Source organism: Eptesicus fuscus, chromosome 15 (assembly GCF_027574615.1).
Source record: "Eptesicus fuscus isolate TK198812 chromosome 15, DD_ASM_mEF_20220401, whole genome shotgun sequence".
NCBI lineage: Eukaryota > Metazoa > Chordata > Mammalia > Chiroptera > Vespertilionidae > Eptesicus > Eptesicus fuscus.
In genome coordinates this window covers 77241155-77261132 of record NC_072487.1, presented here as the reverse complement: position 1 = coordinate 77261132, position 19978 = coordinate 77241155, and the positions used below count along the sequence as shown (strand labels likewise).

The following is a 19978-nucleotide window of genomic DNA, read 5'->3' as shown; positions in this document are numbered from 1 at the left end:
GTCCCCATGGTTCGCCGGCTGTAGCTGTCCGCCCGAGGCCTGTTTCCGGCCACGCCAGGCCGCCGTGGGGCCAGGAGGGCTGGTGGTGCAGAGCCCAAGTCCCCTGGCCTGGCTCACCAAGGCTGGCAATGCCCATGTCCTTGATGCTGGTCAAGGCCCACAGAGCCCTCGCCCCAGCATCAGCTCAGGGCCAGGAGACGGCAAACTGGGAAGAGGGGCAGACAGGGCTCCAGTGTGGGGACAGGTGCAGAGAAGCTGATGGGAGCTTGGTAAAGGCTCCTCCTCCAGGCTGTCCTCAGGGTCAATGCCTCCTCCTCCAGGCTGTCTCCCAGGGTCAATGCCGCCTCCTCCAGGCTGTCCCCAGGGTCAATGCCTCCTCCTCCAGGCTGTCACACAGGGTCAATGCCTCCTCCTCCAGGCTGTCCCACTGGGTCAATGCCGCCTCCTCCAGGCTGTCCCCAGGGTCAATGCCTCCTCCTCCAGGCTGTCACACAGGGTCAATGCCTCCTCCTCCAGGCTGTCCCACTGGGTCAATGCCGCCTCCTCCAGGCTATCCCCCAGGGTCAATGCTTCAGGGCCTGTCCTCTTGAACTTGCTCACGCAGAACCCAAGGAGCGAGAGGGTGGGGAGGTCCCCTGGACCCGCATCACAGCTCCCCCTCCAGGGTCTCTGCGAGCTTCTCCTCGTCAGCCTGCTGCTTCTGCTGCTGAATCCGGGCGTAGGAAATGGCGTCACCCCTGGGGAGACAGCAAGGCAGGGTCACAGCAGGGACAGGCCCCAGACACACGCCCTCCCAGCCACTACCTGGTTCCTGGCCAGCAGCCCCACCGCGACCTGCGGCACAGCCTCCGGGTCTTCAGGTTTCCCCAGAGCTTGGTGCTCGATGGCAAACGTGTCCCGTCACCTCTAACAGTGGCGCAGGCTGCCTGGATGCCAGGCTGGGGGTGGCACCTGCCACAGTGCCGGGGCCTGCATGGGGAGGCTCTCACGAGCCCTGTCCACCATCCGGCCACAGGCTGACGAGGCGACACTGACCCCCAGGAGGCCTCACGGGTCCTGCTCATTCCCTGGAGCTGCATTCCCTGAAGACGCTGACGGCTCACTGACCACCTCTGTGCCTCAGTTTCCACAACTGGACACCAAGGGCCACTGCCAGACCCTCCTCACTGAGACTCGGGGGGCAGGAGAGACCCCTCCCCCCGCCCCGGGCGGGCTGGGACGGGCGGACGCACTTTTTGCCCAGGGCAGCGAGTCCGTACAGCACGCCGGTGGCGAAGGCGACAGCGTTGCCCAGCAGAGTGGTCAGGGTCAGGCTGATGACGATGGGGACGACGGCCATCCTGAGGGAGAGGCAGAGGTCACGGGCGTGCCCCACCTGCAGCCGCCACCCACCTCCAGGCTCCCCCCGTCCACCCGGCCCCCTCCCTGACCACCAGGCACAAGAGGGTCCCCAGAAATCGCTGGGACGGAGGCTCACAGTGGGCTTCCTAAGTCCTCCAACGCCCATGACCTTGTCTGCCCAGTTCTGGGTATCGCCATCGGATTCTTGAGAAGGTCTGTGACCCAAAGGGGCTAAACAGCACTGAGCTGGCCCACCCCCTCCCGCTCACACAAACAGGCGGCCAGGGAACCTCTTGTCCGCTCAGTCCCTGACGGCTCTGTGCCTGTGGGCTCTGTGACGGCGGCCCTGAGCCTGTGGGCAGCCTGCTTAGCTTCTGAGGCTCAGTCTCTACGGTGGGGTGGGGATCAAACCTCAGGCTTTGCGCCTGAGCGAGGGAGGGCCAGGCATGGGCGGGAGTTCACACCGCCTGGACGGCAGGCACTCAGTAAATGGGGGCTCCTAGCAGCACAGGACAGCCTGCCACAGGTGAACCCCACGAGGCACCGGCAGCTCACCGGCTGTCCTCTCTGGTCCCAACTACAGCTTGGCGCCACCTGGCGGCAGGTGTCCCCTTGAGTTTAAGTATCCGCTGGGCTGACCCTTGATGTGGGGTTAACTAGGCCAGGAAAACACTGAGAATGTGTGGGGACTTGGACCAGCGTGCCGTCCTGCCACTTCCTGGACGAGGCTGCCCACGCTCCCACGCATGCGCCCCGGCCTCCCCGCGCCCACAGTGTGAGGCACAGAGGAGACAGGGTTTGAACGGCACAGGTCCACACGTGCGCGGACTTCTCCAATAAATGTGCACAGCGCTGTAAATGCATTTAAATACATTTTATTTTCTTCCTTACGATTTTTTAACATATTTTTATTGATTTCAGAGAGGAAGGAAGAGGGAGAGAGAGATAGAAACACCAATGATGAGAGAGAATCATTGATAGGCTGCCTCCTGCACGCCCCACACTGGGGATCAAGCCTGCAACCCGGGCATGTGTAATGTTTCTCTTCTCTAGCCTACTTTATTGTGAGAACATAGTATATGAAACCTGTAAGATTCAAAATATGTGTCAACCCACTGTCTATGTTGCCAATGAGGCTTCTTTTAGTCAGCAGCAGGCTATTAACACTTCCGTATTCAGGGGGTCAAAGGTTATACGAGGGGGTTTGACTGCAGGGGGCTGGCACCCCTAACCCCTGCGTTCTTCAAGGGCCAGGTGTAGTTACAAAACTTCTAAGTGATAAAAGGAATAACAGAAACTACAACAACAGAAGGACCACAGGGGAAAATCTGTAAAAATTAAATTAAAGGCAAACATCAGACTAGACAAACATTTGCAGGCGATCTGACAAAGGAGTGAGGAGGCTTTAATGTGGAGACACAGGCCCTGCTTCGGGGAACACCCAGATGCCGACAGGTAAGCAGTAAACGGGCCCCTCCTCCCGAAAGAAAGACGCGGTCGTGGAAAACACTTCGCCTCAGAGGACAGACACGGTGTGGGAATGGTGCAGAGCATGGGGGTGGACGGGAGAAACCACACCCCCTCCTCTGTGCAAAGCAGCCCAGTCCCCCGAGACCTTCTAACCGAGCGCACCCCCGACCCAGTGGCCTCACACCTGGGCATGCGTCCTGAGGCCACCACCTTAAGCACAGGAAGTTTGGGCGAAGGGCGAAGGCCGGTTTAGACCACGTTCACGGAGGCAGGAGCGCATGCCCAGCTGAAGAAGAATCCTGTCGGTGAACGTGACCTGGGGGAGGCCCAGGGGTGATTCTGAGAACATTTACGTCATCACGGTTAATTTTAAAGGCACAGGAACAGGTTTACGTCTAACTGTGTCGCCATAAGAGCAGGTGTAACGCCCCGCCTGAGGCACAGACACACGTCACAATGGCCACAGGGAGCAGGGCTTGGGGCAACAATTTCCTATTTTCCGAATCATTTCTAACGAACACGTATGACTGCTGACGTTGAAAGAACAAAGACCCGGGCCAAGGACGCGAAGATGCGGTGTCCGTGACCCTGTGTTTAGATTCAGGGCAGGTGGCTCTGGGACGGGACTCACACCTGAGCTCAGTCCCAACTGCGGGGCTCCGGGCGGGAAGGAGCCCTGGGAACAGACACCTCGCATCTGCCCGCAAAGGCCAGCGAGCCAGCGAGGCCTGCGCTGCTGCCAGAGCTGCGGAGGGCGCGGGCGCGGGGCGCTGCGCTAGAAGCTCCCGCGTATTAGACAGCTGCAGCCAGCGGCTCTCGGCTCCGGGGCGCCTGCTGCGGGGGTCAGAGGCGGCAGGAGACCGCGCCTGGAGCGTGTGCTCGGTCTGCGTCTCCCTTCGCGCCCGGCGCCCAGCTCGGGAAGGCTGCGCAGACACCGGCACGCATGTCCCGAACGCCTGTCACGGTCCCAACTGACGGCCCTTCCTCTACCACACACCACGCGGAGCCGTGTACGCCGGGCGGCGGGTCCCATCTCGTGTCAGCGACCATGATGCCCACAAAGGAATCCCAGGTGAAACCTCCACCGAGCGGCGGCGGGCGTCTGACCCCCCCTTCGGGTCCCTGCCGGGCAGCGTTTGGGGAGCACGCCAGGGCCCGCCGCACCCTCACCCGCAGTAGAAGACGGCCTTCTGCCAGGAGCGCAGCTGGTCCACCTTCGCCGCCACCGTGTTGGCGAACTCGATGAACGGGCAGCAGAAGGGCGCCTCGCAGAGCAGCAGGACGAAGGCGTTCGTGCTGGAGGCGGGGAGGGAGCGTGGTGACCGCTGGGCCCGCCAACGTCTCCCCACTCCCCGTCCCCTGTGCCCCTAACTGAACGGAATGCCCTGAGGCGAGAATCGGGGTCTTCCCTTCATCCAGGCTGGGCCAGCCAGGCCTTAGCGCAGCCCGTGTCCAGGCTGGGAGAGCCAGGCCTTAGGGCAGCCTGTGTCCAGGCTGAGACAGCTCGGCCTTCAGCCCGTGTCCAGGCTGGGACAGCTCGGCCTTAGCGCAGCCCGTGTCCAGGCTGGGACAGCCAGGCCTTCAGCCCGTGTCCAGGCTGGGACAGCTCGGCCTTCAGCCCGTGTCCAGGCTGGGACAGCCAGGCCTTCAGCCCGTGTCCAGGCTGGGACAGTTCGGCCTTCAGCCCGTGTCCAGGCTGGGACAGCCAGGCCTTCAGCCCGTGTCCAGGCTGGGACAGCTCGGCCTTCAGCCCGTGTCCAGGCTGGGACAGCTCGGCCTTAGCGCAGCCCGTGTCCAGGCTGGGACAGCCAGGCCTTCAGCCCGTGTCCAGGCTGGGACAGCCAGGCCTTCAGCCCGTGTCCAGGCTGGGACAGCTCGGCCTTCAGCCTGTGTCCAGGCTGGGACAGCCAGGCCTTCAGCCCGTGTCCAGGCTGGGACAGCCAGGCCTTCAGCTCGTGTCCAGGCTGGGACAGCTCGGCCTTCAGCCCGTGTCCAGGCTGGGACAGCCAGGCCTTCAGCCCGTGTCCAGGCTGGGACAGCTCGGCCTTCAGCCCGTGTCCAGGCTGGGACAGCTCGGCCTTCAGCCCGTGTCCAGGCTGGGACAGCCAGGCCTTCAGCCCGTGTCCAGGCTGGGACAGCTCGGCCTTCAGCCCGTGTCCAGGCTGGGACAGCTCGGCCTTCAGCCCGTGTCCAGGCTGGGACAGCCAGGCCTTAGTGCAGCAAGTCCCCCAGCCCGCCAGAGCAGGAACTCTCCGCACAGCTCACACTGCCCTCACCCCCAACCTCCCACACAGCCAGGCCTCCCAGCGCGCCCTCCACAGTGCTCGGCCAACTCTTCCTCTCCCAAGGATCCAGGGCCTCTCCCCTGTCCCGTCGGGCCCATCCCCCTGTCCCCCTGCCTCGGCCAGCACAGCTCAGGCTCCAGCACCACAACCCAGGCCTCACCACGCCTGAGCCCCTGAGGGCGGGGCGTCTGCCCTCCTCTGTGCTCCTCCCCCTCCAGCCCCACGTGGGCAGGGGCCGTGCTGGGTGCTCAGCCACTTCTCGTTGCCTGGGGGTGTCAGATGCAGCCAGAGCTGCTCTGCCCAGTTCTCACCCCGCCCTGCCCTTCCCACGGGCCAGCTACCTGGCAGGAGGTGGGCAAGGATCCCGGCAGGGCGGCAGGGCGGCAGGGCGTTCTAATGCCTGACCCGCGCCCGCTCTGACCCGCTCCATCTGCAGCCAGCACTGCTCGCCCACTGATCCCGGCACCTGACTGAGACCGTCAGAAACCTCCTTCCCGCGTAGTCGTGGGGTGGCCAGGACGGCCTGGGGGCTGCCAGGGCGAGCGAGGCCCATGGCCATGGACTTGGTGCCCGCGGAGTCTGACGTTGTAGACACTACACCCAACACAGGCCGGCCCTGACTGGGCTCAGGAAGGCGAGCGCGGGGCACGGAAGAGAAGGGGGGGCGGGAGAGGAGGAGGAGGAGGAGAAGAAGAAAGAGGAGGAGAAGGAGAAAGAGGAAGAGGAGGAGGAGGAGGAAGAGGAGGAGGAGAAGGAAGAAGAGGAGGAGGAGGAGGGAGAAGGGGAGGAGGAGGAGGAGGAGGAGAATGAGGAGGAGGAGGAGGGAGAAGGGCAGGAGAAGAAGGAGGAGGAGGAGGAGGGAGAAGGGGAGGAGGAGGAGGTCCGCACAGTGGCCCCAGCCCCGCAGGGAGGCGTGCTACTCACATCATCCACACGCCCGCCGCGATGTTCAGAGGGTGGATGGTGATGCAGCTGAACAGGCCCGAGATGGCGCACGCTGGAAGCAAGAGACACGGCAGGGTTAGCAGCGGGGAGGGACGGGGCCCGCCGCGAAGGCCACGAGGGAGACGGCGTGTGATGTCAGAATCCCCTCTCCTGGACAGGCAGGCCTGGGTCCCAATCCCAGCTCCCACTCCACGCCAGCCAGGGCCGTGGTTGGGTGTCCTCAGCGCGCAGGCCTGTTTCTCTCCTGCACAGCCAGTCCCACGCCCGGCCCCCCACCCCGGCACGGCAAGGGGTCATGTGGGGGGTGCGTCCTCTCCTACCCTTGGAAGTGGCTTCTCGGATGCCCCAAATGTGGAGCTTTGCCCTCCCCTCCCCACTGCACCCCACGGGCGGGGTCTGCCACACTCGCCCCCTCCTCTCCCCGCAGCACGTAGCCCAGCTTCACCAGGAATGCCGGCAGCTGCCGGGCGGGTCCAGGGACCAGCCAGCGCCATAGCTGTGAGGCCCGCGGAGCAGCCAGCAGCGCCAGGCCATTAAAGTTGCATGGCGCCTGTGCACCTGAGCCCGGCGCGGCTGGAATTCCAGTTTTCCCGTGTAACCCTAGCAGGCGGCAGGCGGGGAGGAGCGGGCAAAGTGAGCCCAGCTGCAATGGGCCGCCCTCCTGTGCCCCCCCCCCCCGACCTCCTAAATAACAGAGGTACTTCCTGCCCACCACAAAGGCGGCCGGTCCTGGGCATGCCGCGTACGCATTCAGGCCGGGTGCCCGGGGCAAGACGCCGAGCGCCCACAAGACAACACTGCTCTGTGCTTGTCAGCTATGCACCCCCCTACCCACCCCCTTCACCCCCCACCCCCCTCCGCCCACCCCCATCTCACCTGCTGCAGTGGATGCTCCACCTTCAGCACCGACTCCACCCCCACTGTGCCACCAACAGCCAGCCTTGGGGAGGACCAGGTTCCACCCCAGCCGGGAGGGGCAGCACCCCCCTCTGATCTGCCAGGGAAACAGCTCATCCAACTTGAGGGGATGGAATCTAAGGCCTGACCTCCAGCCCACCAGCCCCTTCTACAAAGTCACAGCCATGCTGGACAGCAGGAAAGGGACCCGGGGTCCGCCTGTGATTTGGGGGAGGGCCGGGCAGCGCAGCCCTAACCCGGCACCCCTGACTCCCCAGCCCCACCAGCTGGGAGGACTGTGGGGCTGGAAGCGGGTGCTGGAAATGTTCCTTCTGGCAGATCCCGGACCCCAGCCTCTGTGCCAGGCTTCCGGTTCCTTCCAGACCTCCGCCGTGCCCTCTCCCACCCCCTCATCCAGTGTTGAGGACAACAGGAAGAAGACAGCGGGCCATTCAAACAGCCGTGTGTTTGCCGCTGGAAGACCTGCCATCGGTCTTTACTTCCTACGAAGGCTCTCCTGGGGCTTGTGCTAAATCCGCCTCCCGCCCCGGAAACCGAGGTCGGGGGCGTGTGCCGGCCGGGACTGGGGGGCAGGTGGGGAGATGATGGCCGGGCAGAGCTGACAGGAGAGGGACCGCACTGGCCGCCTCCCTCAGCAAGCACCCGCCCCGCTCACAAACAACTTTCGCCCAAAGGTGGAGGCGGCTGCGTCCCACCCACACCCGTCAACAGGTGGGGCTGCCTCGGGCCCGGCCGGCCGGCGCTTGGAAGCAGCCCCCGGCGGCCTCGGAGCCCGGGGCCGGCGCGCACTGCCCCCACCCCCGGGCCTGGGCCGCGTCCTGTCCAGCGCGCCCGCAGCGCTCAGGTTCCCTCCGGGAAGGTCCCCAGAGCAGCCAGCCCAGCCCGGAAACCCACGAGCCAGGCCGCGGCCGGTAACCATAGCAACCGCCCGGGCGCCGCTCCGCCACGCCCCCGCCCCGCGGACCCCCGCCCCAAGGTCCCAGCCCCAGAGGCGCGCATGCGCAGTGGGCGGCAGGGCCGCCCCTCGCCCAGACCGCGTACTCACAGATGGCCCCCAGCACCCCCGACAGGCGACACAGCCAGCGGTACCACCATGTCATGCCCTCCTCCTGCGCAGGCGGCGCGGAGTTGACGGACGTCGCTGACGCCCCGCCAGAGCCGCTCATGGTGCCGCTACCCGGCGCAGCCCACCGCCCTCACAAAGGGCTCCAGAGTTGGCCGCGTTGGCCAGTGCGCTGCCTTGTGGGTAGGCGGCCTTATTAGCATAGGGGGCGCGGCTTGCAGGGCCCAGGCAAGTAGCGCCCGACGCGCTGATCCTTATTTGCATAGGGGGCGGGGCTCCGGGGCTCCGGGGCTCCGGAGCGGTTTGCCGCGGGGCTCGCGCTCATTAGCATAGGGGGCTGGCTTTGGCGGCGCAGGACGCCCAGGTGGACAAACCCGCCCAATGGGCTAGCCGAGGGGCGGGACTTGGCAGCAGACGAACAGGTGAGCCAGCAGCAGCGCCCGGGGGTGACGGCACACCCCATCGCCTCTCCCCCGGGGTAGGAAGAACACCGCTGGGGGTGGCGAGAGGTTTGATCGGGTCAGGAACGGGTCTGGACCTCGACCGCGGCCGGGGATCCCGCCGTGCTGTGGGGCGGGTGTGCAAGGTTTGGACGGGTTTTGTGAAGAAAACGCCAGTCAGACCGCGCGCTCATTTTATTGGCACCTGACGGGCTGGGCTGCCTTTCCAGGGCGAGCCCCCCAACGCCGTGCCCGTTGGAGGAGGCGCTAACGGTGACACTGGAGATCGGAGGGGTTCAGGTTGGGAAGCACTCCGGAGCCGGCCGGCGGCCAGCAGCCCATAAATGTCAGCGTCCCTCCCGACGCTGCAGGGAGCACCCCTCACTGGCCCGGGGGCACCTGCGGGGCGTGCTGGGTGCTGGGGGAGGAAGCTAGGGCGGGGCGGGGCCGGGCTCCGGCGCTCGGGGTTGGAGTGTCCAGTACTGGCCCCGCAGGCGGGCATGGGCTTCCAGGAAGCCCTGGCTGAACTCCAGCTCAGCCTGGCTGCCCTCCGACTCCCAGTAGAGCGCTTGCTGCCCGCGGAACGTCGTCGTCTTCAGACTGCGGATGTCCCGGATCTGGAGGAGGGCAGCCCCGAAGGGCAGGGCCCAGTGAAAACCACCTTCAGCCTTCAGGGAGCCCCGCTGCCCAAGGGCCTACGCCCAGGTCACGTTTAACCCTCACCCACGGCCCTGAGGCAGGCGGACTACCCACCCAGGGCACAGGCCCAGAGGCTCATGCCACTCCCCCGGCTCACAGTGAGGGCGCCTGAGCTGGGACTCCCCGGGATCACAGTGAGGGCGCCTGAGCTGGGACTGGGGCCCAGGTCTGCTCTATTCCAGTGAGGGTCAGGCTGCTTCATCCAGAGGAGCTGATACAGGACAGAGGACACTTCTCCCAAAGGCACAAACCTCAGAGGGGGGGGCTGCCCCTCTCCCGGCTCTAACATTCTGCCTCTGCCCTGGGTTAAGGGGCTGTCCACGTGGGAAGGGCCTTTTCTAGTTCTCTCTTGCGGGGCACCATCCACACTTGCTGGTGAGGGCGTGGCGGAAGCTTGCTCCCATTCCTTCACTAAGTTTTGAAGGTTTTGGTCTGAAGTAGACTGCGGGGGGGGGGGGGTCCTCTACCCCAGCACCCCGGTCCTCGTCCCCAGGGACAGCTGTCCAGACCATAGCAAGAGCCAGCCATTCCTGTCGCCCGCGTGGGGCCTCACCGAGATGTAGCTGGCATCAGCTCCCTCGGTGCCCATGTCAGCGGCCAGGGCGTGGATGGCGATACGGTCCCACGGAGCCACGTCGATGAAGATGCGGCAGCCCCCCACGTTCCCCCCAGCCGAACTCACCAGGGGGCTGGCAATTTCTCCCCGGGGGCCAAAGAGCTGCGTGTCACATTCTGCGGGGAGAGCGGGGGGGGGGGGGGGTGGACTGGGGGTGGCCCAGGATGCAGGAGCCCCAGAAAAAACCCTGCTGCCAGAGGCCGGGGCCAGAGCAGCTCACGGCTGGCGGGCAGGGAGGGGGACAGTGTGGCGCTGTGGCCAAGGCCAGGACGCCCAGGCAGAAGCCCCCATTGAACCCCACCTCCCACGGTGTGATCCCAGAAGCCCCCACTGAACCCCACCTCCCACGCCTGAGCTTCAGCTCCCTCCTCTTTAAAGTGGAGGGGACGACAGCAAACACTGGGCAGAGTGGTTTCAGGAGGACTCGGCACAGTCACACGTGCAAACGTGCTGAACACTGAGCCTGGCACAAGGACGGACTCCAGCTGCAGGGCCTCCTGCCTGCACCCCCTGGGCCTCCCTGGGCCTCCCTGGGCGGCACCTGCATGTGGGAGGCTTGGCAGTGAGGAGCGGCGAGAGGGAAGGAGGACAGTCGCCCGTGACCACTGAGCGTGGAGGGCAGGGGAGGCCCCTCAGATCTCTATGGAGGAAGAAGCCTCTAGCACCCCACTTCTCACCTGAGGCCTGGCGAGAGGGGGTGGGGAGGGCAGGCAGAAACCTCTGGGACTGGCTAGGGAAGTGCCTTCAGCCAGCGTGGGCTGCTGGGAGGGGCTACCTGACACGGATGGGAAAGCACAGCCCACGGTGAGGAGGCCTGCGCACAGGCCCTGGCAGGGACAGAGGGTCCTAGAGGGTCTTGAAGGGCCCGAGGGCCAGGACAGTGGGGCTGTGGGGGCCTGAGGGACGGGGTGAGGGTGTGGCCGGAGCCCCATCTGCCCACCTCGCTGAAGGGTCACATCCTGAGACGCATGCTGACCACTCCCGCAGGCTGGCCCTGGCCACGCGGGGGGGGGGGGGGGGGGCGGGGGGGGGTGTCCAGGAAGGTACAGCTCCGTCTGCCTTGCCCGCCGCCCCGCTGGCAGCAGCACAGCCCAGCCAGCCGCTGGGGGGGGGGGAGGCTCTGGCGCCTGCCTACCTCTGTGCACGGCCCCCGCGGCAGGCCGGCTGGAGTAGCGCAGCAGCACTCCGCCTCGCGGCCGCACACGGCGCTGCGTCACCACCAGGGTGTTGGCCTTGGAGCTGAAGGTCAGGCCCGACAGCTTCCGGCACGCCCTCCTCCACATGAGCCTGCCCCAGAGCAGCAGCATCTCCCCTGGAAGCGGCGGGCAGTGAGGCCGGCCCCCCTCCCCCCCGGCCCCCCCTCCCCCCGTCCCCCCCCCCCCAGCCCCGTCCAGGTTGGCAGCAGTCCCTGGGGCGCAGGAGCCCTCGTGGCCTGGACCTACCGGCGCTGCAGTTGAGGGAGCTCTCCAGGACTTGGAGGGTCAGCACCTCCCCCAGGGGCCGCCCGATGGCCACTGCACAGTCAGCCTGCCCGGCGCCTCGCAAGTCGATGGCTCCCGTGGGCTCGAGGTGCTGCCGGCCACAGGGACCTGGACAGGGAGCAGCAGACAGAGCTTCCGGGTGGGGCATTCCCAGGGGGCAGGGCTGGGGTGTGTGTGGGGGGGAAGGGCTGATGCCCTCCTAGGCCTAGCCGGAAGCCCCCTCAGGTGAGGGGTGGGGGCTGCAGGGCCGGATGTCACCATCCGGGGCGCAGAGCCATTCCGGGATGCTCTGAGAGGCGGGCCGTGTGGAAAGTGGTCCCGGCTTTGCACCCTCTGCACCCCTCCTGCGGCCAGCTGCCCAGACAGCAAGGAGGAAGGGACGTACCGGCCCCCCGAGGGCTGTCCTGGGAGAGGAGGCGGGCCCGGGGCTGGGGCCACTCGGGGGAAGCGGCGGCAGGGCCAGCCGTGGTCTGCGCTGGAGCGGCGGCTTCCTCGCGGGGCGCCAGGCGGGGCGTCCCCTGCCCTGCGCAGGGCCCGGCCCAGCAGCCCCGCACCGTCGCCGGCTTGGGCAGGTGCTGGCAGAAGTGGGCTGGCACGGGCCCCCGGGCCTCGGGTCCCAGGCAGGTGTCGTGCCGGTGCTGGACGCCATCCCCGCAGGAGACGGAGCACTGCAGGGAAGAGGGGAGGAGCCGGGCTGACCCTCCCGAGGGGGGCGAGGACAGGTGACGGGCCAGGCATGACCTAGTCTTGGCACAGCACTGGAGGCGGTACCTGTCTCCGTCCCTCAGCGAGACACTGAGGCCCAGAGGCTGCCGTGCAGGTCACCGGGAGGAGGACAGGGATCCAAGCTCACGGCCCCACCTGTCACCCTCGAGGCCTCTGCGTCTCCAGGCCCTAGAGCCGCGATCAGGAGACATGGCTGCCCCTCCCCCCGGTCTGTCCCTGCAGCCGTCCGCCCTGCCCTCCTGCCCGGCACTGCCCTCCTGAGCCCCCTCCCCGGCCGATGCCCCTGGCCCTCTGACCGGGCGGGAGGCAGCTCTCCGCTTTGCCTCTTCTCTACACCGCGAGCGAGCCCCGGAGGCCCAGCCCTGTTCACCGCTGTCTCCCGGTGCCTGGTGAGGTACCGGACGCACTCCCCGCCCCAGCCGCGGCCTCACCTGCGTCCAGGTGCTGAGGTGCCACTGGTAAGCGCAGTCGGCGACGACGCAGGGGATGCTGGCCTGCGGCCGCACCAGAGCCGCACAGGCCGCCCCGTCCACCTCCGTGTCCTGGCCTCGGTCCAGCTGCACGCAGGCTATGGCGCGGGGGGCGGTGCCGAGGCCACAGCTGGCTGAGCATGGGCCCCGGGACGTGACTTTCCACCTGCAGGAAAGAGGCCCCGGATGGCACGGCCAGGACAGGGCCCAGGCCCCAGCGGGAGGCGTGCAGGAGGCAGCTGATAGATGTTCCTCTCCCTCTCCCCTCTCCCTCTCCAAACAATAAAAGGATATCTTAAAAAAGAGCAATTTAGCAAAGCTGAGAATCGTGGGTGGGGTGCGTGTGCCATTCTGCACCAGTGCTCAGGGAGGCCCCCACCTCCTGTTGGTTGTTGAGTCGAGCCTGAGTGAAGGGATAGCCCTGAGTCAGGCATCCCTGGAATGTTCTAGAACATCAAGGAGGCCAGCGTGGCCACAGCGACATGCAAGGGGAGCCAGACCTCAAGTGTGTGCCATTCCCATAAATCCCAGCTCACCTGCACCTCTGAATGTGACGTGGAAAACAGTGGGGTACAAGGACAGTGACATCAGCACAAGCAATGACGTCACCAGACACTTTGGTAGGAACGGGAAAGGGTCCCCGCGCTGCCCGTTTAAGACAACTTGACATGGGATGGGAGTGGGGGAGGGGAGCCAGCGGGGCGTGGCAGGAAGCCTCCCCGTGGGTCCAACAGACGCCAGACTCGCGGACGCGATGAGGGGCCGCCGGGAGGAACTCGACCTCCGCTGGTTAGCAATTTGGAAAAATAAAGCTTGCTCCCGACGTCCCAGCTTACCCCGATAAACCACAGAGGAGTTCAAGGGTTTACGTGTAAGGGTCTCACCGTAAGGTGTGTTTCTTTAGAAACAAGAGGTGGGGGGAGCACAGGGCACCACGAGGACAGCTACTAACCCTGTCGCCTTTCTCTACGACACGGGCAGCATCACATCATCAAAATGCACAAGCGCGCCCGGCCGGCGGGGCTCAGGGGTTGAGCCTCGACCTATGAACCAGGAGGTCAGGGTTCGATCCCCAGGTCAGGGCACATGCCCGGGTGCGGGTTGATCCCCAGTGCGGGGCGTGCAGGAGGCAGCGATCAATGATTCTCTCATCGCTGACGTTTCTCTCGCTCCCCCTCCCTTCCTCTCTGCAATCGGTAAAAGTCTATTGAAAATGAAGTAAAATGCACAAGTGCGATGAGGGACCACAGGGACTGTGGACGAGGCGGCGAGTGTGTGCCTTCCCGCGGCCCAGCCTGCTCTCGGAGCCCCCCCCCCCCCCCCCCCCCCCCCGCCCCGGCCTGAGCACCCTCTGCCCCGTGTGACTGTGCTGCTCGGCTCCCACGGGGACCACCTCAGGCTCCACCCATCTGCCCCCTCACCCAGTGAAGGTCGGCCCAGCGCCACCCACACCCACCCCGTTAGAACCCACAGCGCGGCCTGTGCACGGCTGGACGCCATCTCTGGCACCTGGCGCAGCCTGCCGGGTGGTCCCGCTTCCTGAGGACTGTCCTGAGCCACGGAGCCATCCCTCCGTCCCCATGGCCCCTGGCCTGGCGCCCGCACCCCGGGAGCTCAGGCCACCGGCTGGACACCCAGGGCTGCTGACCTGGGCGGGCAGGGCTGCGGGCTGCAGGCCTCCAGCTGCTCTGGCCGCGGCAGCCCCCGGCACTGGGCGTCCGGCAGGATCTGGTCCTCGTCCTGCCCGTGGGCCCGGGCACAATACAGGATCCTCCGCGCCACCCCACCCCCACAGCTCACGCTGCAGGCCGCCAGCTTGTACCGCCACCTGGGGCAGAGCGGAGTCAGGGGAGGACCCCGAGCAGCCAGGGGCCCCCTCCTTTCCCCACCAGGAAGGGCCTGCAGAGGCGCTCTCTCCGGAGGGTCACCCTACGTCTCCACTGAGGGGCTGGCACAGCGGACGGAACGTCAGAAGAACCCATTTTACAGCAGGGGAAGAGGAGGACAGAAAACAGATGTGTCCAAAGGGAATCCCAGCCTCCCCTCCGCCTTGGCCACGTGGCACCGTCACCACCCGTCACAGCCGTCCCCTGTCTGACTTATCGCCCGCGGCCCGTGCCCAGCCTCTGCTTCGGGAAGGCAGAGATGCTGTCTGTCGGGCTCACTGCGGGGACCCCTCGTGCCACAGCAGTGCCTGGCGCAGCGGGGGCTCAGTAAGGAGCAGGCGGTGACAAAATGAGCCACCCACGTGTGCCCACCGCGCCCGGATCCGTGCATGCGCTGTACCCACAGCCCCATGAAGCCCCTCGGACCACCTGCCTCCTCGGGAAGGGGCGCACCTGGCGGGGCAGGGCTCCGGGCTGCACTCCCCGAGGCGGCTGGGCCGGGGCGCTGGCCAGCACTTGGAGTGAGGCAGGGGGACGGAGCGTCCACGGTCCAGCCTCACACAGCGCACGGCCAGCGGCACCTGCCCACCCCCACAGGTCACTGGGCACGGCGCCAAGGCGCGGGTCTCCCACCTGCAGGGAGGAAAGGCCGGAGCTCCACAGGAGGCCACAGCCCAGGGCAAGAGGGGGAGCAGGCTGCCCCGCGCACAGCCCCTTCCCCACTCACCAAGCCGGGCACGGGGCAGCCTGGCAGACCTCCCGCCGGCTCCCCGGCTTGCTCGCCGGGTCACACAGCTCCTCCTGGACAGCTGTCCCCAGGGCGGAGTCCACGCACACGAAGCGCAGCTCCATCTGGCCTGCAGGAAGGAAGAGGGGCCCCGGGCCCAGGAGGAGGCTCAGCCAGGACCACAGGAGCCAGCTCTCGGAAGAGCTCGAGCCGAGGGCTCGCTCTGCCACTTACCAGCTGTGACCTTGGACAAACGACCCAGCCTCTCTGAGTCTCAGGGTTTTCATATTCTGATGGCTAACTTGCAGGGGTATATATAGACTATGAGGGGGAGTTACAAAGTGCCTGGCACATAGTAGGTTTACTAAGAGGCAGTATGAGAACTGCTCTACAAACACCCCTTACTGTGTTCGTCAAACACATCGGGAACTTCCTCAAAAGAAATCTCTGGCTCCGTTCTGAGCGAGCGGAGGTTGTACTGAGCGGGTGAGGTTGTACTGAGAGCCGAGGTTGTACTGAGCGAGCAGAGGCTGTACTGAGCGAGCGGAGGTTGTACTGAGCGGGTGAGGTTGTACTGAGCGAGCGGAGGCTGTACTGAGCGCCGAGGCTGTACTGAGCGGGTGAGGCTGTACTGAGCGCCCAGGCTGTACTGAGTGCCGAGGCTGTACTGAGCGGGTGAGGTTGTACTGAGCGCCGAGGTTGTACTGAGCGAGCGGAGGCTGTACTGAGCGGGTGAGGCTGTACTGAGCGAGCGGAGGCTGTACTGAGCGAGCGGAGGTTGTACTGAGCAGGTGAGGTTGTACTGAGCGGGCGGAGGTTGTACTGAGCGAGCGGAGGCTGTACTGAGCGGGTGAGGTTGTACTGAGCGGGTGAGGTTGTACTGAGCGAGCGGAGGTTGTACTGAGCAGGTGAGGTTGTACTGAGCGGGTGAGGTTGTACTGAGAGCCGAGATTGTACTGAGCGGGTGAGGTTGTACTGAGCGAGCGGAGGCTGTACTGAGCGGGTGAGGTTGTACTGAGCGGGTGAGGTTGTACTGAGCGAGCGGAGGTTGTACTGAGCAGGTGAGGTTGTACTGAGCGGGTGAGGTTGTACTGAGAGCCGAGATTGTACTGAGCGGGTGAGGTTGTACTGAGCGAGCGGAGGCTGTACTGAGCGGGTGAGGTTGTACTGAGCGGGTGAGGTTGTACTGAGCGAGCGGAGGTTGTACTGAGCAGGTGAGGTTGTACTGAGCGGGTGAGGTTGTACTGAGAGCCGAGATTGTACTGAGCGGGTGAGGTTGTACTGAGCGAGCGGAGGCTGTACTGAGCGCCGAGGCTGTACTGAGCGGGTGAGGCTGTACTGAGCGCCGAGGCTGTACTGAGCGGGTGAGGCTGTACTGAGTGCCGAGGTTGTACTGAGCGGGTGAGGTTGTACTGAGCGAGCGGAGGCTGTACTGAGCGAGCGGAGGTTGTACTGAGCGGGTGAGGCTGTACTGAGCGGGTGAGGCTGTACTGAGCGGGTGAGGCTGTACTGAGTGGGTGAGGCTGTACTGAGCAGGTGAGGCTGTACTGAGCGCCGAGGCTGTACTGAGCGAGCAGAGGCTGTACTGAGCGGGTGAGAGCTGAAGGCCACTGTCTATCTCTCATGTGTCCCTCTGGTTGGCACCAGGAGCTCAGAGCTAAATGTGGGGCCCGACAGGCCTTAAGAAACATGCTCTTGGTGCCGACATGTTTTTGGTCTTTTCTGTCTCTTGGACAATCACTGAACTATCACAGGGCTGTCTGCACTTTGCCCCAATCTCCTCGCACACTGGCACTTTCTCGCGTGGCTGGAATTTTCTGGAAGCCACCAAATGCTTTTTAGAACTAAGCCAGATGCAGGCAGGCAAGAGCTAGCGAATGAGCTTGGGTGTTCAGGGGCCTCACCTCTGCCACAGGAGACGGAGCAGGAGCCCGCCAGGGGCGTCCACACGTGGGCAGCACGAGCCCCCAGCCTGGGGCCGCCCGGTGCGGATGCAGCCTCCTCCCCGCGAGGCTGGGGGTCCAGCTGCAGGAGGCAAGCACCAAGCTGATGGGTCTGGGCACCCCACCTATGACCTCCACACCCACCCGCCCCAACCCCTCAGGAGAAAGAGGTGGTCACCAGCACCCCAGGCGCTGTCCTCCCCGCCCCTGCTGACCCTCCCCAGGGAGACTTGCTTCCAGGCCCCCAGCGATGCTGATGGGCCACCACACCCCGCCTTGGCCTCTGCATCCGAGTGAGCTCACTGTGGGCGGGGCTGAGCGAGTGGATTTGTGGCCACTGCCTGCAGCCCCCGGCCGCAGTGAGCAGCCCCCAGGAGCAGTGAGCAGCCCCCAGGCGCAGTGAGCAGCCCCCAGGAGCAGTGAGCAGCCCCCAGGAGCAGTGAGCAGCCCCCAGGAGCAGTGAGCAGCCCCCAGGCGCAGTGAGCAGCCCCCAGGAGCAGTGAGCAGCCCCCAGGAGCAGTGAGCAGCCCCCAGGAGCAGTGAGCAGCCCCCAGGAGCAGTGAGCAGCCCCCGCCACAGTGAGCAGCCCCCGGCCGCAGTGAGCAGCCTCCGGGAGCAGTGAGCAGCCCCCGGCCACAGTGAGCAGCCCCCGGCCACAGTGAGCAGCCCCAGGAGCAGTGAGCAGCCCCCGGGCGCAGTGAGCAGCCCCCAGGAGCAGTGAGCAGCCCCCAGGAGCAGTGAGCAGCCCCCAGGAGCAGTGAGCAGCCCCCAGGAGCAGTGAGCAGCCCCCAGGAGCAGTGAGCAGCCCCCAGGAGCAGTGAGCAGCCCCGGCCGCAGTGAGCAGCCCCCGGCCGCAGTGAGCAGCCCCCGGCACAGTGAGCAGCCCCCAGGAGCAGTGAGCAGCCCCAGCAGGGAGCAGCCCCCAGGAGCAGTGAGCAGCCCCCAGGCCACAGTGAGCAGCCCCAGGAGCAGTGAGCAGCCCCCGGCACAGTGAGCAGCCCCCGGCCGCAGTGAGCAGCCCCAGGAGCAGTGAGCAGCCCCCGGCCGCAGTGAGCAGCCCCCAGGAGCAGTGAGCAGCCCCCGGAGCAGTGAGCAGCCCCAGCCGGGAGCGGACGGGGTTGGCACGCACCTTTGTGTGAAAGCAGCCGCACCAGCCTCGGGCCCCGGACGCCAGGGGAGCCTGGCAGCCTTCCTCTGTGCAGCACCCTAACAGCCTGGTCCCCTCAGCACACTTGCCCGGGAAGCGGCTTCCCAGGGGGCCCGGAGCTGTTCCTAAGCGTATCTCGGGCCGGACTCCGGCAGAGGCAGCCCTGCAGGGCAGTCCTCTCACTCAGGCCGGGAGGCCAACGGTAACCAGGGCTCCCCATTCTCCCAGTCCGACAAGCACACCAGAGCCCCAGCCACCCCAAACCCAGGACACTCACAGGGCCCCAGCCCGGAGGACAGGCCCCCTCCACGCAGGGCTCGAGGGCAGCTGGTGTCTGGTCTGCAGAGCAGGGCCCGGCGGTCACGGGCGCCTCCAGGCCGTCTGCCCCCTGCACGCACGTGACATTCTGTGCGGCCAGGTCCGCTCCACAGGCCACTGAGCACGCGTCCGACACCCCCGACCTGGCAGCACAGGACAGCCATCGGGCCCTGCCCCGCCATCGGCTGTCGGTGCAGCCTGGCCACGGGGCAGGAAGGACCTGCTCCCCAAATCCCAAGAACCCAAAGAGAGGCCCCACAAAGAAGCAGCCCGGCCTCTCCCTGAAGGGCTGGCCGCCGGCTGCGGGCACTGCGCTGGGCACCGGGGGCGGACACAGGCCCCACCGCCTGCTCCCACTGCCCAGCGGTGTCGGCTGCAGCGGGTCACAGGTCAGGGAGGGGAAGCGTGTCAGCAGTGCCCGCCCCGAGGCAGCGCTGCCTGCGTGTGGGGGGAGGGTGGTGAGGCAGGATCAGGGGTGGTCGCTGTGTCTGCTGTGGACGCGGGAGGGGAGAAGGAGCCCGGCCACGTGTGGGCCACCAGTGACCCGGGGACGGGGACAGAACGGGGCCCTGGGCACCCGGCCGGTGAGCAGCAAATCAGAATGAGGCCGCTGCCAGCTGGACAGGGCAGTGACGAGCGATGAGAGTGGCATCTATGGCTTTCCTTTCGTGGCCTCACGGCGCCTCCCGGAGCAGGGCCCGGGGCTCAGAGAGAGGTGGGCCCGGTCTCCGGGGCAGGGGATCTGGAGGTGGCACTCCTAAGTCTGGGCCGCCACCGCCCGTCACCGGGAGGGCGGCGCCTGGCTAGGGGCCTTGGGAAGGGGGCATTGAGAGGGGCGGGCTCAGCGCAGGGACGAGCCCTGGCGGGGGAACCTGCCCCCCCGCCCCGCGCTCACCTGGGGGGGCAGGGCTGGGAACGGCAGGTTTCCACCACCGCGGGCTTCGGGGCCAGCGCTCCGCACCAGGCAGCGGGCAGCGTCCTCAGGCGGGGGCCCTGGGCCTGCACGCAGCGCACCGCCCGCTCCCGCAGGCCTGTCCCGCAGGAGGAGCTGCAGGGGCCGAAGTCTCCAGCGGCCCAGCTGAGGAGGAGAGCGGCAGAGGAGGGCCCCTGCGGGTTCCGGGTTGGCTCGCGGGGGGGGGGGGGGGGGGGGGGGGGGAGCAGGCAGATCTGTCCAGCTGACTCTCTGCCCTGGGCTGGGCTGGGCCCGTGTCCCTTCAGGGACCCAGACACGGCACAGGGACAGCCAGCCCGCCCAGCTCTCCAGGTCCCCACCTGCGCCTGAGTCTGAGGACACCGGCACCCAGGAGGGACCGCCTTGCCTCTAGCGTCAGCTCCCACCAGCCACACCTGCCTGGGCCCGCGACGGCGACGGCGACGGCCGGGTACTTTCCATCAGCCGCTCCGTGGCTGCCTCGAGTCTCCCCGCCCGCCCAGGTAGGTGATCACCCCCACGTCAGTGACCACCTGCGCTGACAGGTGCACCAGGGTGGGTCCCCGACGCCT

At 66.5% G+C, this 19978-nt stretch overlaps 2 protein-coding genes across 3 annotated transcripts in view; both read right to left on the bottom strand.

Moving 5' to 3' along the window:
• Positions 1 to 577: 577 nt before the first annotated feature.
• CACFD1 (calcium channel flower domain containing 1) lies at positions 578 to 8198 on the bottom strand. Of its 2 annotated transcripts, XM_008152488.3 has the most exons (5): positions 8005 to 8198; positions 6021 to 6093; positions 3982 to 4107; positions 1233 to 1340; positions 578 to 737 (listed from the first exon to the last, which is right to left on the bottom strand). In XM_008152488.3, the coding sequence occupies exons 1-5, from the start codon at positions 8123 to 8125 to the stop codon at positions 647 to 649; spliced, it is 519 nt and encodes a 172-aa protein (XP_008150710.1). In that variant the 5' UTR covers positions 8126 to 8198; the 3' UTR covers positions 578 to 646. The 2 variants fall into 2 exon arrangements, with proteins under 2 accessions (XP_008150710.1, XP_054583752.1); XM_054727777.1 differs by lacking the exon at positions 3982 to 4107.
• Positions 8199 to 8890: 692 nt separating this feature from the next.
• Positions 8891 to 19978, bottom strand: part of ADAMTS13 (ADAM metallopeptidase with thrombospondin type 1 motif 13) — a 28443-nt gene continuing 17355 nt past the window's right edge. Inside the window, exons 20-30 of the mRNA XM_054726869.1 lie at positions 19371 to 19553; positions 18435 to 18618; positions 16972 to 17092; positions 15068 to 15197; positions 14103 to 14282; positions 12416 to 12620; positions 11644 to 11926; positions 11220 to 11366; positions 10913 to 11089; positions 9715 to 9893; positions 8891 to 9079 (exon numbers count right to left, since the gene is read on the bottom strand). Coding sequence (XP_054582844.1) covers positions 8894 to 9079; positions 9715 to 9893; positions 10913 to 11089; positions 11220 to 11366; positions 11644 to 11926; positions 12416 to 12620; positions 14103 to 14282; positions 15068 to 15197; positions 16972 to 17092; positions 18435 to 18618; positions 19371 to 19553 — 1975 coding nt within the window. The 3' untranslated portion in view covers positions 8891 to 8893. The remainder of the gene's footprint in view (positions 9080 to 9714; positions 9894 to 10912; positions 11090 to 11219; positions 11367 to 11643; positions 11927 to 12415; positions 12621 to 14102; positions 14283 to 15067; positions 15198 to 16971; positions 17093 to 18434; positions 18619 to 19370; positions 19554 to 19978) is intronic.